Below are 20,285 nucleotides of genomic sequence, written 5' to 3' on the forward strand. Positions count from 1 at the left end.
CGCCTGATTGAAGTTGGCTTGACAATGAGGACAATGATTATCGAAACCGTAATGATCGACAAACCAACTTCACATGTTGATTCTATAAATATAATATAAATAATCCGGTGCTGTCACTCCTGCACTTTCTGCTAATATACATCACAACATTAATACGGTTTGCTCCTTTAAATTACTTGAATCAGCCAAGTGTTGTGCTGCTGACTTTGCTAATTCTTTGTATTTGAAACTATTAACACTACTTCTTCCGTTATATATATATATATACAAATTTAGCATGTTTACACCTGGCTATTTGGGGCTAAGTCTTTGAACGTTAGTGGTTAAAATTTTACAATCCATCTATCTATGTTTGCATAACTGGTAAGGTATAAATCCTACCAAATGACATAAGAAGAGAAACGAACAAAAGGAACACATTACACATTACAGTCTTGCGTGATAAGATAATTGTTAATCCCATTTAGCGAATATGACTGCAATTGACCATGGGCTTAGGATATGCTGCTTTATCCTGTAATCAACTGAAACGGGATTGAAATATTGGAACTCCTTTATTTTTCCTATTTAGAAGATCGCAACCATCAACAATTTGGGTTTTATCGAAATAAGCATCGGGTATAGATAACACCAGCAATTGTAGCAATTTTATTGTTTGATTCAATCAAGTCGAAAATATTTCTTGTGATTGCGCAAAGCATTCGGTACAGCGATCGAATAACAATCACGTATAACTTTGACAACAACAACAAAAAGGTATACGAGAGATAATAAAAATAAAAAAAAACGATCTTCTTTGGTTGATGATTATAACATATTTACCGCCCTCCGGCGTGTATATCATAGCACTCTGTCACATGTTTGTGAATAATAAATAAAATTTTTTTTTTTTTTTTTTTTTTTTTTTTTTTTTTAAAAATTAATAATAAAAGGATAACTTTTAATATAAATAAATTAAGCTGCATCGTCACATTGTTCGGAAAAGACTCGTCTGGATTGATTCAGACACCACAGATACCAGTTATGTAAGTTTATCCTATAATATCACATTTTTGTCAAGCTGCCTTCTTTGTAAATATTTACTCTTGAAATTCTAATATTCGGTCTTGTTATGGGATGTTATGACAAACTAAAATATAAAATAGTCTTCTTCCTCTAAATCTAACAGGTCGGCAATACAGATCTTATAAGAATAGAGGTTCAAAAAATATTGTAGTTTTACTCTCTCTTCCCCTAATTAGATAATAAATTCAGTTTAACTGAATTCTTAGAATTAGCAAAGTCAGCAGCACAACACTTGGCTGATTCAAATAATTTAAAGGAGCAAACCGTATTAATGTTGTGATGTATATTAGCAGAAAGTGCAGGAGTGACAGCACCGGATTATTTATATTATATTTATAGAATCAACATGTGAAGTTGGTTTGTCGATCATTACGGTTTCGATAATCATTGTCCTCATTGTCAAGCCAACTTCAATCAGGCGACATCCGAGAGCATATTTATCATACTTTCGAATATTTAGGCATTTTTAATCATGAGGCTGAACTCAGAGAACGCACGCTTTAGCCAATCATCAGTTGGGAGAATGTGCGTTTCGAGCGGATACACGATGCAAATGGAACTTCACAAAGAGTGCGCTACATTTTTATTGGAATTACTGAAACTGCTTAGGAGGGAAATTAGTTAAGACGTATTACAACATGAATGGTTAGTACCAAGAAGCGCTGATTGGATGGAAAATTATGCACTTTGCTTGTCGAAACGAAATTTCGCTCTGAAATGTATATATATAGCGAACGCGATTTTCTTGAAACAAAGGATAAAGTTGCCTGTAAACCTAAACGAGATCAACATGAATATTGAAGAGAAACTATTTCATATGTACTCAGTGTCCATTCGAACACGCACTTTATCAAATAAATAAATATATATATATATATATATATATATATATATATATATATATATATATGCTGTCTTTGTTTATTTCAGCATTCCGCTCGTACTCTATTTACAGCGCACATAAAATAGGAACATGAAGCTCGAGACGTACCATTTGCCTAGATATTAACGACTACACGTATGCTTTGTTTATGCAACAGGGATGTATTTTTTCTTCATACCTCGTAATTATTTTTGTTGTGGAAAATAGAATGTGGAGAAAGCCGGCATAGTTGTACACTTAACGATGTATCACACAAGTTAAGGGTCACTTATTACAAGGAGTTCTGTGGTAAGGTTTTGCATACTCCCCAAAAGCTTTGAGCATCACTCATTTTAAGGAACCTAACTCACTCACGTTGCAAACTGCAGCATAAAGCAATTTAATTATAACATCGATTCCGCGTGACTCCCAAAAGTTCTAAGGATCACTCACTGTAAGGAAAGTGACAGTTTTGAGGAAGTTAAAATTTATTGTAAACTGCAGCACAAAGCAATAGAAATAAAATATTTTTATTAATTCCTCTTTATATTATACTGGATCTTTGAGGAGAAGATTGATGGTAGTGTTACATGGTTTAGAAAAGTTTCGTTACAGTCAATGAATTGCTAGTCAAGCATCCAAATTTCTTGCTCTTTAGAGTTTTTTTTTTTTTTTTTTTTTTTTTTTTGGTATGTTGAATGTAGATGGACTAAGCCAATAGATTTGTGGTTTATATGTCCAAAGCTCTTTAGACTAAAGAGCAAAATAAAGTGATAGAATTTTACCGAGTAGGGAGATGCACAGGTTATTGACCCTTAAATTTTGTTATTTGAATTGTTATAAAAATAATTTAGTTTAGTATGAAATTTAAAATAATTGTATGATTGTAACATTGGGGGATAGATTGACTACTACTTGATGAAACGGATTCGGATCTTGATCTCATCAATCAATCAATCAATCAATCGATATATCGATGTTACATCATACGATTTGAAATTTATCTTTATAAGGATAAGTAATATATATGCGTCTGCCTCTCTTCATAACCACGTCACATGTCACATTTCAGTTACCATCCATACGTAGTCCATCTATTATTAATGGCAGTCGAAAAGCATTTGTATAATCACTATATAATCATTATTATTATTATTATTATTATTATTATTAAGTACTTGCATGTTATTAATGCTTGTTTTGCATATTTATTCGGTGTAACGCGATGCTATACATATTACGCCAAGGGCGTTAATCTATACAATATTAATAACCCAGTTAACTAGTATTGATGTTAACCTTTGTGATAGGTGCTTGCACGTATTTTGGTCCGTGACCGCTATTGATGAAAACGATAACGGTTAAATTCGGTAATTTTGTTCTTTCTCTACGTAAAATAAAAATTTTCAGAGTTGCATTCATGCAGATATTCAATGTACTTGTTGCTTGATTTGAAGAAATCAGCTGCCGAAGCCCATCAAACGCTCATGGTGATGCTGTTCCATTATAGCTTAATTGTCGGTGGTTTTGATTTCAACGGTTTAATTGGTGATTTTGATTTCAAGGACAGATAAGGGCCTGATGGGCCAAAATAGTTCGAACACAATGAACTGTAAGACATAATGGACGAAAATCACGTTCAAACTTTCGAAGAACTTGCGAACAGCCTAGCAGTTGAAGATTTAACTGATTCTAGACGTTTGCATGCAATGGGAAAATGGCTACCATACGAATTTACTGAAAATATCATTTGGAATAGTTTCAAATATTACCGTTTTCATTGCTTGCCAGGCAAAAAAAAAGGAGTTTTCTGTGACGTATTTGCACTGACGATTAATTACGAGAATCCTAAGCGCAAAAGGTCAAGGGTTTGTCTAAGAGAGCTATCCACATCGATATCATCGAATATTTATGAGCGTAAAATTTTGCTGTGCATATGACGGGTTTAGCCCATTATAGTGTACTATGAGCTGCTAAAACGGAATGTAACTGTTACTACAGACGTCTACTAGCGTCAATTAAACAAATTGAACGATGTATTGTCGCAAAAGAAGGCGACCAATAGCAGTTTACAGAGGCAATGTGTCATCCTCTGGCATGACGACACTACGGCACACGTTGCAAGTGTAGTCAAGGATATATTATTGCAGCTCGACCGCACGCAGTGTAATCATCAGACATCGCATGGCTTGCACACGCAGCTTAGCAAAGTTGACGAAATGCGAAAATAGGTTGGTGAATGGATCGTTGCCAAATCAATATCGTTCTTTCGACACTGTGTCGCCATGTTGCCAGAAATATTGGAAAGAGTTGATGATGGATGATTGATCGCAAAATATTTTGATTCAAAAATTGTATAGCAATGTTTCTCAATAAATGCCATTATCAAATGAAAAAATGATCAAAATACATGCAAACACCAAATAATATTATGATTATTTTACTCTACGAGTTTATGATGACGAACTCGACAATTCTTGTGCTAATATCAGTGTTAAACATTCTCCTGGTCGCAAATATGTAAAAAACGAATTCAAAATTGGCATGAAGCATTGGAAGTTCCAGCTAGCAGATTGATAATCTGCGAAAATCGACAAAGTTGTCAATGTAAATATTAACATCCCTGTTTTAGAAAGCAACAACTAAGAAAATTATATTTAGCTATGAGTGAATCTTCCTTCTATACCTATCGCCGTTGTCCTAAAAAAAAAAAAAATAAAAAAAAATAACACAAGTTTTCATATTCTATAAAATTTGATGGGCGTGGTTGTTTGTTTTTTTTTTAATGGGATAAAAGTTGGAATTTATATCATGTATCTGTTGTACATCGGCCTAATCTGTCAAGTTCCATTTAAATTTTGATGCTGGTCAAGAATATATACATATATATATATATAATATATATTATATATATATATATATATATATATAATATATAATATATCGGGTCTTCGAACTTTGACGCTGGGTGTTGCAAACGTTTTAACAAAATTGATATGTTTCGATAATGGGTATAAAAAAACCAAGCAAATTCTTAAAAAAGAGGTGAGAGACTATGGACAGTACTGTGCTGAATAAAACTTTGATTCCTGCGTTTTAAAAATACCGTTTTCAAGCTATACGCAAGCGTATAAATGATCAAACTGAAGAATTCGCAATATAGTTCATTGGACCTTTGAATAGGTATTGACCGTATTCGAATTATAGCGCTGCTAAATCCTTGCAAATGGATGAATAATGGGGATACGCCTAAATAACTATGATATAGAGTATATGCGGGCCAATAGCATCAAGTATAAAGCTGAATATCCTTAACGATGGTTAACAAGTGTATTACGATTTGTTCCAATCGATTCCGACTTCACCGGTTGCTTCTGCAATTATATAAACACAACTCCAACTGGAGTATTTCGGGAAATTTACGAAATTCAAGAGACGAAATTAATAGGGGAATCAACACAATCAACCAGGTATTGCAACATTTCGCGTACAAGTATGTTATAGGATTTGAAATTTTCGCTCAAAAAAATGCATATTGATGCCTAGGTATACAGAAGGCAGAAAGCAGGCATTCAGATGTTTACGCAAGTACTTGTAGATGTTAGGAAAGAGTGCTTATATTGCGATTAGGGCAAGAACTTCAAAAGTTGCTATTAAAATTGACGGGTGTTTATGCGAAAGGTCTCCCTTGCCTAATCACTATGTGCATAGACCTGAAGATTTAAATGAATTGCGCTTCGATGACTTTGCAGCCAATTATAGGAGATATAATGTAAAGAAATACTCATAGGAGGAGATATCATTTTAGAGAGTTTGTCATGTTCTGTCATTCGCGAAGGAGTGAGTATGATGATTAGACAAGTCGTAATAATGAAAGTGCAGTACTTTACACTCTACAGAAACTATTTATCGTAATAGAAGAAAATACGGTATTTTTGATTAGATGCGAATCTTCTTTTCCGAGAAGAGGAAACGCTTGAAAATATATAATAAAATAAGTGCATTTATCGTCATCAATGAAAACGTTAATGTATATGCGTTGGACAAATTCCAATTTACTAAAAGTTTTACTTTTTGCGTAGCGATCGAACAGGCAACATTTGGAATTGGAGGAGGCATTCCTCGCATTCAACACTTTTCGCATCCAACAAATCAATCGACGGAAAAGGAGTAGACCTTTAAGTAATGGCGGTGGAGTAAAGTCTCTGCAAACAAAATTAATTAACTTGAAATTCCTCATAAATGATGGAATATCAAGAATTGGAGCGAAAATGTTTTCTCAAGTAGATTTCAGATTAGAAAAATATTGAAAAATTCAGAGTCGTTCGGAGGGATATCAATAATTGGATTTGAAGGCAGCTTCAACTTGTTTTCGTTTCCAGCAAACGATTCATATAGCGGAAGTCTAGTTAAATGAGGTAATGTTGCTCTAGCAAAAGAGAAGATTCATTTTTGTGCTAGAGCGCTCAATAATATGATCTGCGGAGAAATGAATCAAGAAGATATAGTGATTTTACAATCAGAAATGCCCTTGAAAGCCATTCATTTACATGAGGCTACATGTAATTCCAACAGAGCAAATTTATTTCAAAATGTAGAATCTTCCATTAAAGCAATAAGTCGAAACACCGAAAATAGTAAGCGGATATTATAAGCCATAAGGAATAAGGAATTTCAAAACTTTGGAATCTCCAACACTTATGTATACCACTATATTATGTATATTACTATATCCAAAAATGTCCGACGTGACTTGACTTGAATGGCAATCAGTTATGCTCTCGATTAGATTCTCTGATGAAACGGTTGCAAGATTGCAAGAAAGAGACATTTGATCACAATTGTGCATACTAATATATTTTGGCTCAAGGCCGAACAGTTTGATAATCGCAGGCCGCAAAATGTACCGCTAAAATAAAGATTTCATTTGTTAGAAAACTTGCATATTTTTAAAAATTTCTCGAGAAAAATCGTTGAAGAATAATATTTATCGCGAAAGATAACCCTTATAGGGCAACAAAGAGTACATTGTACAGTGTACTTAATTATCAATCATCGACAATAAAATTAAAATTGGTAAATTTGTACTACCTCACGTTGTGTTTAGGGCCCGCTTCCTCATAACTGGGCACATGAATAGTTTGCCTTTGTAGAAGTGGGTGAAGAAGGGTGTCATTTTTGTATTCTAGGGTATTTAATTGTCGGCCTAGCCCGATTATAATGGTTTACATGTTTTTCATATAACCGCTTTTCAATATAATCCGGTATGGGGAGAAAAAGTGGTGCAATCGGTATTATTTTCAATAGGCTTCGTCGTCGTCATAATATCAAATTTGAAGGAAAATATCTCAAAAATTGCGACCTATAGGTTGGACACAAAATTATATCGAGGGACATCAAACAGACAGACGCAAAGTGATTTTGATTTGATCAGTCTATCTATCTCAAGTCTTTTTGTGTGTTGTATACATTCGCACAGACTTAATACGTCCTATATGTATGTGTGTTTTATTTAGTATGTCTTCCGTTTTGACAAAAAAACAAAATTTTTCCCCATTTGTAGTTATAATTTTAATACATACATATATCGAAAAAGTCTTGCATAGTAACGTCATTTATGTAACTAGTACCGTTCAGTTGTATTTATATGGGAAGCTAGTGTCAATGACAAATTAAAAATATTAATTAACAACTCTCTTATTTGTTCGTTCAAATTAAAATGAAAGCAACTAAATGTGTGGGACGTTAAGCGCTTCAATATTCAACTCAAGGCTCTCGCATTCTCTCTTCAAGGCAACGGTCACTGGCATTTGCACTTGCTGTCTTATTTAAATTTAATCGAATTGGACGACATGTTAGAGGCTTTCCCATGCTTCTTCTTTGATGGAATGAATTTAAGCGAATCTACTTAACTTTGCAAATTTCAGTTTATTTATATGCAGCAAAAATAGCAAATATTGCTCCACCAAGTATTTCGACGTGTATATAGGATATGACCCCCAATCTGTCCGTAGGAGTATAGTCAGTCAGTATGAAGAGCGTATGTGTGCAAAAACAATTAATAGTAGCTAAATTAAATTAAATAATTAATGCAAAACATTCGTTAAAAATCTTAATATAAAAAACAGAATGAAAAAAAAAAGAAAAATTGTTTTTTTTTTTTTTTTTTTAATTGAAATAAAAAATGAAGCCCTAGATAAAAATATGCTTTTTAGCAAATATGTAGATATACGAATAATACATACGTATACGAGTAATACATATACAGATATACTTATTTACTAATGTACATACATTCGCACTTACAAACGTTTGGCTTGTTTTTGTTCGTTTCGTTTCTTTTATTCATTTTTTTTGCTTCTCCAGCTAGCACGACGTCTGGTTGTGTTTTTTTGTTGTTGATTGCGGTTGCTGCGAAGGATGAGGCAAAAGGTATACTGGCGTCAAAAATTTCAAATAAGATGAAATCAGCAAATCGCACCAGTATTTAACGCAATGATTTTGAATCGTTTATAAAAATGATTTTTTTAGTTGGCGGCGCGTTGCTGATATTATATATGTAGAGAGAGAGAGAGAAATATAGCAACAATTTTCACAGATAAATGCTCTGTTTTCAATTAGTTTTGATTACTTTTCCAAAGAACATTTGTTGAAAAAGACTAAATTCCATTCATGGCACATATGCACTTGTTTGTACACACATGCCCGCATATTAAATGAATTATTCACTTTAAATCAGATTGTCAGCACGCTGTCGTGTCTTTCTTTGTTTTCGTTTTTTTTTTTTTTTTTTCTCTGTTTCCTTTTCTTCTCAATTTATCTATATTCCAGACACAGCATTAATCAGACTTTTGTTAATAAAATTTTCAAATATATCGATGACAGCTACCGTAACATTGTCTATAAAGAAAAGGAAACACATACATTAGATAAGATTAGAATAAATATATACATAAATATATATATATATATATATATATATAGATTAGAATTTATTATCAACCTAGGTTGATATGCTTATGCTAAGCCTTATACCCAATGTTCGCACAATTGTACGCGGCCTCGAGCACCTATTTTGATACTTAATAGTTTATGCACAAGTAAATTTATGCACAACGAAGGGAATTTCGCAAATCAATAATATACCTTCATCAACGTAAAGTCTTATCCGTCAGCCGATTCAACATTCGTTCGTTGCGGTCATGTCCAAAATTTACCACCGATTTGATTATGGCATTGACCGGCTTGCATGTGCACAATTTCACACATTGTGTGTTTTTTTTTTTTTTTTTGGTTCCTTTGAAACAAGCGATCTTCAATTGGTTAAAACTAACTGCTTCTAGTTATTTTTAGCTCTTCTTTAAGTGCCGTAAGAAATGATTATTTTTTCTTTATTTTATTTTTTTTTTTAAAAAAAGTCTTTTTTTTACGGATGACGTACTTCAATTGAATATTTTCAAAAATTGAATAATCAAAAAAACGTTCCCAACAAAAAAGAAAACTTGACATCCCAAAAAAAAAAAAATAAAACCAACGCCTACTTGTTTTCCTACAGCGTGAACATCGACCCGTTTAAATATAATATTAGGACACACACAAAGATTTTTAAAAAAGGTATACTTTTGCAATTTAACTGCTTCGATGTTTGCGTTAATCGTGATAGGCGAATTTTCCACGTAAAAAAAAATTATAAAGAAATGAAAAATATAAGTATATACAACTATTAAATTTGATCGTTCAAATCTTTCTAAATATCTAAAATAACCACTTTTCCGGAACCGGTTACATTACAAGTCCAAGTTGGTATCATGTCACAGCAAATTTTCACTTTTCCGAAAAAATATATCATAACATCCTATGAATGACTTAATGAATATTTACAGTTAAATTCATATTTTTATTAAAATTTGCTTAAGTAAGTTTTTTTTCATAAGTAAAACATCAATCAAATAACTTGTTGTTTTTGTAAATTAACAAGTAATACAAAAGCAATTTAATTTAACGAATAAAGTAAATAAATGCATTTTCCCTTAAAATCAGTTTTCAATCGAACGACGACGAACAAAAACATGCACAGTTGAATTAATAAATTAGTGATCACTGAACAATGTTGCAATTTCCCCAATATCTGAGTCGGAGGGCAGTTGAACTGACTCTTATTTGATACCCATATCGCTGGTCGTTATTAAGAAATAATTAATCGCTATGTCTATCGTATCCCTTTTTCAAATTAACCCAATTTTTAAGCCGATAATATATCTTCCAGTTGAGGAATGAACAACGCTTGTGAAGACAAAATTCGAATTTTCACTAGCAAAGACATCGACCATTTCTGTTAACAAAACCCCTGTTAACAAATTGGTTTCAAATTTTAAATATATCTAAGCATGTCCATCTGTCCACCTATCTTTCTGTCGTATAGGAGCCGTGGTAAACATTCTCTTGTTCGCCTATAAGTTTGCAAACGAATTGGGAATTGATCTAAACTTTTCAAAGGATACGGTTACAACGCCCACGCGCCCACGCGCCCACGCGTCCATACCATAAAAACTTTGAATATAAAAAAAATAGATATCACTCTACTCTATATTAGAGAGCGTGAAAATGTAATTCCTTTACTTTTTTTTTTTATCTTCTTTAAGGTAACAGTGATGGGTATAGAAGATTCGATCACACGCCAATCATATTAAGGTCTGCATTCATATGTTGTTTGCTAGGATCTTTAGCAACATACATACAATGCGATATGTCTGGCCTGTTGCTATACAAAGTCAAGTACAACACCCAGGACCCAGTAGTTTCGTAATACGCCTTTGGAGTCAAATTCTTATGCTTCTCCAGGGACTTTTCACTTCTCTTCCAACTTGTTTAAAACTTGTTCCATGAATATATTTACGGAGTTTGCAGTTTTCAAGACCGTATTTCTTGATTATGTTGTTCTCCATATATCCCGGCTGACTTATAGAGATTTGTTTATCTTTCATTTCTACTTCGAAACCGATACAATGTTTTGATATTCCCGAGTCTCTTATATCGAAATGTTTCCTCAATGTTTTTACAAATGTTTTTCGATCTATAGTCATCATCATCATCATTTCAAGTAATAATAAGATTATCAACAACAATTATTAATCTAATATGCTTAGGCTCACTAATTATAAATGTATTTGAAACGTCTGATTGTCTGACTGTCTGACTGTGTCTTAACTTCAAATTGCCTAAAACGCATAACGCGTTTAACGCACATAATAGGTCATATTGAAAAGTCTCCGCAGTTTCGAGCTGCTTTTGTAGCCTGCTTTTCACAAATTATTCTAAGCTGTCATGTGCTCGGTGGTGTTGAGTGCCTTCGCTATATCCTGACAGCCGTTTCATGCCGTTTATGCTTGAAGCAGTTGCAAAATTTCATTGACTTTTTCAGTAGCTGCGAGATGCATATTTGACATCGATATTTCCGAAACGTAATCGAGCAAATCACGCTCCTGGGGTGTCCTTCGTTCACTCACAGCACTCTCACCGTAGTACACTTCACGAAATGTTTTTTTCCAGCGTCGTCTTTTTTCATTTTTTTTGTAGTGAAAAAGCATTACATAGCGTATTTATTACCTCAGATATTTTACTCACTTTCAAATCAATATAACATTTTACCCAAGCAAAGAATTAAGAAAACTATCTGCATAAAAAATGTAAGCAGATGTGTCACCTTTTTTAAGTACATGTTCGTTTGCGACAATCAGTTGAGTATTGCCTGATATATAGGCAGCAATACCATCTAGAGGCAAAAAAACATAATTTTCAATATGATCTAATAGTAAAAGTAGTTATTGCTATTCGGTGACCTATATGAGGAAACGGGTCAACGCAGTTTTGTCTATATTTTTGTGAATAGCCTTTAGAAATTCACGTTGCTTGCTTGATTCTCATCAATAGTTCCATTGGACTTAATTTTCAGATTTGAAACCCATTTATAATCTACCGTGAAATCATTTTTGAGAAAATCTGCTATTTCCCATTTATGATTCTTGAATAATGAGTTGTATGGCATCTTCGCATCGCATCATACCATTCTCGCGACTAATGCTTCTTCTGCAGTTTTGGAATCAATAATATCTTCAAACGCTGCATTTACATTCTGTTTATATTATTTCTGAATGTCCAAACCCTCGTTTATGGAATCTATTGTAGGTCCTACTCTCTCCATATATATAAACCCACCACTGCGTGATAGATGTACGTGAGATGTATAGTCATTTTGTATTTTCCATGTAATGTATGTAATTCATTCATGTATATAACGACTAAAATGCAGCTTGAGAGACCCTAGAAAATGATAAATATATTCTTGATCAACGTGAAATTCGGAGTTGATTTAGCCATGTCTGTCCGTCTGCGTATCTATGTCAAAAATGAAGATATCGACTCTGGATTTTGTAGAAGCATAGAAAGTTTTTGCACGCAAATTGGTATTGAAAATGGGTCGAATTGGTTAGAGCAGAAGTGCGCAATGGATCGTAAACTGAACGTAACTCCGTTTTTTTTTTTTTTTTTTTTTTTTACAACAATTATTGGATTTGTGCTCGTTACACGGGAACTATTAATGTTAAAAGGCTGAAAGGCATTTCACATTTGCTTTACGAGACACATTTTGCTCTCTAGGTGAAAAAATGGAATCAATCCACACAAAGTTACGAGTGATTATATTTGAATTTTTCTTCACTCTTTTTGAGGTTTAATTAATTAATGCTTATTTATCATAAGTCAAACTAGAGCGAAAGTTTTTAAAACTATTTTGTGCATTCCTCAAATGAAGATCTGCCTAAAAATGGATTAATTCCAAAATGAATCTGATAGACACCGCGATTAAATTTTTCTAAAATAGTGACCAGCGATATGGGTATCAAATAAAAGAACTTGACGAGTAGAATGCAAAAAAGTGGTATAGTGATGAGTATGCGAGATTCGGTCCTCGCCGACCATAAATTTCTTACGTAAAAATTTTTTTTTTTCTTTCTGTTTTTGTTAATTATAATTAAATAAAACTAACACACTCTTAGCGAACGAATTCGAATATGAAGATTTTTACTGGTTTTCAATGGATGCTTCATTATTTCACAAAAATATTTCACCAAACCATTTTACCGGTTTAGCATGCGTGAAAAATCGCTATATTTCCGCTATTTAAACCAAAGCATTAGCATAAGAGATTCGTGCCAAAAGCATAACAAATTTAATATAACAGATTAATCAAACTGAACGTACACACAAAAAATAGTGTAACTATGATGTGTATAGGAATTGTCATTAACAATATATATATATATATATATATATATATATATATATATATATATAAATAAACGAAAGGACGATTCATCAATATTTCACGCTAATCAAGTGTATACATATTTTGTAGGGGACGGTCGGGGGGGACAAATAGTTCGAAAGTAAGCGAACGCATTAGTATTAAATCCTTTGATATAATGGAAAATGAAAAAGTAAATAGGGCCAAGCGAATGAACTGAACTTTCGAAATGAGAGTAAAGTGCATTGTACTGCATTGTTTTAAATTTATTTATTCATTTGATCACATAGTCTTCTTATACGTGAACATAATGTTTATATACGTAGGTAGGTATGTATGCATGTATGTATGTATGTATGTATGTATGTATATATTTATTAAAATATGCAAATTTGTATATACAAATGCATTAATAAATATATGCATAAACGTGCAAACATATATAATGCATTTACATATATATTACAGTGTAAATGTATGTAACTGGCTATAACTGGCCAATCCTAAATTCTAGTGGTCATATAATAATTGCAAGTAAACAAGTCAACAATAAAACGTCGCATATACGAATTTCTTAACATTTGTTGTTGATTGTAGTAACATACTTGCGAACAAAATGATGAAGAATATCATAATATCATAAGACTTGAAAGTACTGTCAACATAAAACAACATTGTTGCTTGCTGCAATATTCATTATTTCTACACCACCTGGTTAACTTCCATTGTATCTATTTCAATGCATAATAGAAAACATTCTGACGGACTTTGAATTCAAATGCACTGTAATTGCGAGTACTTTGCAAAAAGATTTATTTTAAATGCTTACCGTACGCACTTTAGTTCAAGTGTTAACTTTGGCAGATAAGATATCTGAGAATTAACTGAGTCATGAAAACATTTTCACCTATTCTTCGTTATCTTTACAACGAATATGAATTTGTTCGGTAAACCACAAATTGCTTAACTAAGCCGGGCTATCGAACGAGAAAAAAAAAACGCACATATTTTTTCTATTGTTTTTTTTTTTTTTTTTTTTTTAAGCATATAAAAGGTGAATTAAAAAAAATGAAATTCATTTAGGACCGAATTTTTCATACCCATCATCGTTATCCTAAAAAAGACAAAAGAAGTCAAAGAACAAAATTTTCATCGCGCTAGAATATGAAGTGGGCGCAGCCGATTTCTTCTATTTTCAAAACAAAAGTATTTATCGTAGCGGCATATGAGCGTTATAGGCGTGTCCTTTGAAAACTTTAGATCAATTCCCAATTGTTTTGCTAATTTGTAGGCGATATCTCCATGTTTGTACAACAATTACAACGTTGCACAAACAGACAGATGGACAGATGAGGATGTTTAGGTGCATATCAAATTTGAAATTGTCCAAGAATTTATATACTTTATAGGGGTTTGTTTTTCAAGCTTGTTTCTGTGCGTTATAAAGGTATTGAAAAAAAGTAAAATTTCATACACTGCAATGATGGATGTACGTGTGGTCACTTTTTTCCAATTTTTGCATATTTGCCACAGCATCACCCCTCAGAATATGTATTTATCTGCTATAATTTATGAGCAAAGAGCATAAAGCCAGTGTTTCACTTTTATTGAAAAAGACAGAGATGTTCCCAGTATAGGTGGTCTTGTGGGCGTATTCTTGGCCCATTTTCAATAGCAATGTGCGTCTAAGAACTTGCAAAAGTTTCTGCCAAATTTGAAGTCGATAGCCTAGTTTTTGCCGCCAAGAGAATGTTTACAACAGACGGATAATCGGACAGACGAATGTATTTCAATCGATACAGAACTTGATATATATATATATCAATCTCTGATTTGGGTATAAAAACGCACCTGCCAAAAATAGAGTTCGAAATAATGTAATGTTTAGTCTCTCATCGTATCTTTAAAAACTCGCATACTGATGCCACTATATATTACTCCTGCTATACGCTATGTAATAAATAATGCATTTCCGAAAATCGATTGTTGATTTTAAAATCTTATGAAGTGTGATGGATTTGCATGCCAGACAATAAATAATGTATAATGAACTAACGAAACACTATTCCATGTCGTCCGAAACTATCTTTCGGTTCCGCGCCAAATAGGCATTTATCGAATTTCACGACATCTACAAAATTTAATTCTATTTTTAATATGATTCGAAAAAATAATTACTATCGGTGAGGTGGTTATTTTAATACCACCGTCCTTTAATACGAATATCGGTGAGATAATTCATTTAATCAGTGCCAGAGGTCGATGTAGTTCGAAGCAATTCAACGTTAGAATATTCAGTTAACATAAACAATATAAAAGAGATTTCATTAAAGAAGTATTTACATCAACCAATAAACCTCTATCCAGAGTCACTTTTAGGTTAGTATACATTAAAGATTGCGGCCGCCGCTCTCATTCGATACGAATGTGGAACGGAATTTTGAGAAAAAATTACATCGTTATGTCGTGACGTCCGCATATTTAATTTGGAATTAACAAGCTTCAAGCACCCCTTTCCCAAGCCCATCTTAAGAAAAGGATAATCCGCTACTTCGACCTAAACTGGCGACATGTAGTTCGCTGCATTTTACAATCTAAACCTTTCCATTCGATATCCATCTCAAAGGGATTGCTAAGAAAGAGACGCCGCACCACTTTGCGATCGTCATTTTCAGCGTACAGAAAAGTTAAGTGTCACATATTATATTGTTATCAGATACAAAGGTGTGTAGAAAATTTCAATATGATCCGATATATGAAAATACCCGAAATGTCGGTGATTGATATTCTCCCGCATGACACGGAACTATGTAAAATAGAGGCTTACATTTTTTTTTTAACGCCGTCTATACTCATAAAGGTAAGGGTATCTAAGCTTTTTCTTGGCTTGGTTTAGGGCAAGGTGTGAACATTTCTTAATCAATTGCTTGCAAAATAAAAATGTGAGATAAGCATAAATTTTAAAATGCTTTAAAAAAAAATTGTTCAAAGAACTTACCATTTAAAAACTTAACATACAGTCTCCATAGGAATTTTTGTTGCTAGTGTCGAGGTATTATGCCCAGTGCAGCTATTGGAAGTATTCGGTATTGAAGTATTCTGTGTAATCTCTGCGCCGCAAGCAGCAAGAGACGGCAGACCTTGGGACGAGCTAGAATGTTGCACACCGTTCGTAGTGTTTGTAATCTCTTGGCGAGAACGACGACAACAGAAACGTTTACAGGCAGCCCAAACCTGCGGTTGGCAGCCAACCACAAGGAAAATGAAAACACCTTGAAGAGCATTGATAAGATCTGTAAAAAACCAGGCCGAATGCGGTCCACCAATTATCCACGATAATACATCGGCGATCCAGGTGACACCCATAACAACTACAAGTTTAAGGCATACTTTCCCCAAAGCAGTTTTTTCTGTCGTAGATTTAACATCGTCACGCTTCCAAAGGCCGCAAGTGAGCTGATATGTCGTCGAAACGAATAGCATTATGTTAATGCAAAGAAGAACACCTATTGGCCCAAAGAAGTAGGCAAAAATTGAAAGTCTTTCACCGCTAAACCAACATCCATGCTCTCCAAAACCTGGACGCAATAAAGACGATTCGGGCGCCGAATTTACGCAGACGGCTATGGTTGTAATAAGCATAGGAAGGCCCCAAGCGTACGCAGAGTAAAGGCGTAAACGTAACAGTTCTTGATTGCGTTCCAAGGAACTTGGCCGAAAATCGCGAAAGGTCCACCAAATATTAAAACACATGGTGTTGAGCCAAAAAAAAGCAGCCAAAAAGAAGAAATGCATAGTGCTAGCAATAAGTTGACATAGAAAAGATTCCAAATCCAGAGATTTCGAAAGTTGCGTATAAGCTAATAGCAGATCTCCAATCAATAAGCAAACTACATAATATATTTGGCATCTCCAGTGGAGAACATGATGAACCGAAGGCATTAAGTAGCTAGCTATTAAAGTGGCAGCCAAAAATAGCACTGAAATGACTATACCCATGTCAAGAAGAGCTATTTGCAATAAATCACTATGATTAGTGCCTTTAAGATCTTCGTTAGACTTAGTTAAAGCGCCGGGATCCAAGTGATGTAAACAAGCGAAGATCTTCATAGTCTCTGAGGTGGAATTACCGATCCGTGCATATTCTAAACAGTAATCATTAGATGAAAGGTTCACTTTATGCTTGGGCAAATTTATGTGTCCAGAATCAATGTGCAATTGACTTTCCAACCAATCTCCCGCGATTGCATATGTGGTGGAACCCTCCTTACACTCCGGAAAACCGTAAATTGTTTGATAGTCACCTTCGTCTAATAATAACTTCAAATTGGCTCGATAAGAGCTTTCAATTTTACACTGTTTTTCCTTTTCATCGTAAACTCCATATTCGCCGCAGCATTTTCTCAATTTCAACGCAGGCTCTTCGAGTTTTGATTTAAAAAAACAAACTAAAGCTGCTTGCTGATCAACACAATATCTATTTGGTGGGACGGCTATGTTTCGTTCGGATATAAATAATGAACCATTTGAGAATATCACAATGCCAGTGCCAGTGAATAGCTCTAAATCTTCTACAGTGCATCTTACTTCGTCAGTTATGTTGTTAGCTTCGTTGATATTGCGTGCCACGCCAATAGGAAACACGTTGTCGTCAAATGATATGAATTTTGGAGCAGAGCCCTGAGGAGAGTGGTATGATTGCCTATATATCAAATATATTACCGGAATCCAGCGCTCAGAACTTCCAGCCGCACATGTTTTCGTGTTATCCAAATACTCTCCGTAAAGACAGCACTTATTCAACCTTATCCGACGTGGCGGCAAACGTGGCGTTGCATTCGGAGCACCAGTTGTCATAGCTAACTGACTTATATTCATTGAGCTAGCATTTGAAAGACCTGCTTCTTCTGATGGTGTCATCAGCATTACAGCTCCAATGCGAAGAACAGAAAACAATAGATAAATTTGTAATAATTGATGATATAATTTCTTATGATAACATCCTCTCTCTAACATTTTTTGAACTCTTGACATTGTTTTGTACGTTCGATTGTTGATAGCGTATAAAGTGAAATTTATTATAAGAAAAAAAAAAAGAAATAAAAGTGAACCCTACGTTAGGAACTGTATATAGTTGTATATATACACGCTTTAAATAAATAGCACTGCAATGTTTTCACGAAATAATGAATAGATGCCTTTATGGTTAATTTATACATTTCTCAAGTATACATATATGTATATCATGTGCAAACACTAACACTTAAAGAGTAAAAAGTAAAACAATATTGTGGTCTATTTAGTAAAAGTGGTAGATGCACAACACAAATAACATTGAAAATATTACTTTACACGGTATTATTTGCTTTATTTAAAAGTTTTTTTTTTTTTTCGTTTGTTTCCCAGATTTTCTTTGCATAAGTAAACGTCGAGATATTTCTTGAGAGTTTTCACTTTGCTTCACTTGGCTTCACTTGAGATATTCTTTCATTGTTTTGCAAATGTGTCAAAATTAAACTAAATACAAACACGTCTACTATGTCTTATATATCTTTTTAGTAATTGATTTTCTATTGGTTATCCAAATTTAGCTATTTACATAAAACTTGAACTTTGTAATACTTTTCGTTTACTTCGAAACTATAACCACAGAGATTATCTTTTTTAAAGTACTTGAGATTTTGATAAATTTATCTTATGCGAAAACTTAGTAGAAAGCGAAGTAAATGTAATTTATTTTTAATCCAACCGCCGTCATCACATCGCATAGCGACTGAATTTTCATGTGTTCACTTGTCTTCACTTAATCAGTAATATCACATCAAGAAATTAGCTACCTTTCTTGGGAAATATGATTGCCCACCTTTGCAAAGTTAAACTTTACTTGGCTTTTAAATGCTTTATAGGAATTTAATATTAAAATAAAAAAATGCTAGGAATAATTAGCCTTTTAAGTTGGCAATCATACGTTTATCAATTAAATGAACGAAATAAATACTTTAAATTTAAATTGTCCATGCCTTACTATTATTTTGTGGAAAAAGCATTGAGATTAATAATACTAATTTGAGACATTTTTTGTGGTCAAAAAAATTAGATAATACTCAAGAATGGGTTTCATCGGTTATCCATAGACAAAAAACTACAGTATCTTATAATAGCGTGTTTTTCTTATTTTCTCTATTTACGATTCAGTCGAGATATTTAAAAAACCATGTTATTCGGATATATTTCAAGAAAATTCACAAGTGCTGTGCAAGTGAGGTACATATATAACGTTGATAGCACTGGTCTAATGTTTTCAAAATGTGAGTGACCTCATATTAAAGGTTTGACATAAGACAAATCCGAAGGTTGATTCAAGAAATGATCACGGTCTACGCTTGTGATAGTTAAAATGCTCCAAAAAAACGATAAATTTATTATATTGCTATTAATTTTGTACGCTCAGCACAGGTATTCCCGTAACATTAATTACACATTCTTGCCCGCGTTATTCTCTGTCCCGTCTGTGTAATCCAACGTCTGCGTAACCTACTTTTCGGACCATTTGATTAAGCGCTAGCTCCAACAAGATTTTATAAGGTGAGCCGCAAACTTTTAAAAGTCGAACTACAGCGGTAATTTCATCAAATGCTACAATGTTCCAATATTTCCGATTAAAGAGCATTGACCGTAACAATTCCTTCCTAGCCTTCTTCTTCGAATTCACTATCCGAATAAACGAAGCACTCAATATATCTTTTACAGATGTTTTTTTAGATTGATTTGAACTTCCATCACGATCCAGCAACTCAATTTTACTTTCAGCATTTTCAGAGTCTCAAAGACCACTCCTATTTGCTCTTTTGTGTTGTATTAAATTCGTTATGGTTATAGTAAGTATCCTAATATTTGAACAGCATTCATTTATACGAATGTCTGTTCTACTTTTACGACACCTTTCCTTAATTGTTTAGAATGTACTAAAAAGCGTATTGAATATTCTATAATATTAGATATATAAAAACTTATTAGGAATTGCATAATTCATAAGTACCTAAACTATATAAAAAA

At 33.4% G+C, this 20,285-nt stretch overlaps 1 protein-coding gene across 1 annotated transcript; it reads right to left on the bottom strand.

Moving 5' to 3' along the window:
- Positions 1-8,702: 8,702 nt before the first annotated feature.
- On the bottom strand, positions 8,703-18,980 carry LOC119640300 (probable G-protein coupled receptor Mth-like 1). The gene is made up of 2 exons (XM_038038226.1): positions 16,228-18,980; positions 8,703-8,827 (listed from the first exon to the last, which is right to left on the bottom strand). The coding sequence occupies exon 1, from the start codon at positions 18,261-18,263 to the stop codon at positions 16,239-16,241; it is 2,025 nt and encodes a 674-aa protein (XP_037894154.1). The 5' UTR covers positions 18,264-18,980; the 3' UTR covers positions 8,703-8,827; positions 16,228-16,238.
- Between the last annotated feature and the right edge of the window lie 1,305 nt (positions 18,981-20,285).

This window comes from Glossina fuscipes, unplaced genomic scaffold (assembly GCF_014805625.2).
Source record: "Glossina fuscipes isolate IAEA_lab_2018 unplaced genomic scaffold, Yale_Gfus_2 0, whole genome shotgun sequence".
NCBI lineage: Eukaryota > Metazoa > Arthropoda > Insecta > Diptera > Glossinidae > Glossina > Glossina fuscipes.

Coding starts and splice junctions, on each gene's coding strand:
- LOC119640300 (XM_038038226.1), bottom strand. CDS start 18,263: ATGTCAAGAGTTCAAAAAATGTTAGAGAGAGGATGTTATCATAAGAAA.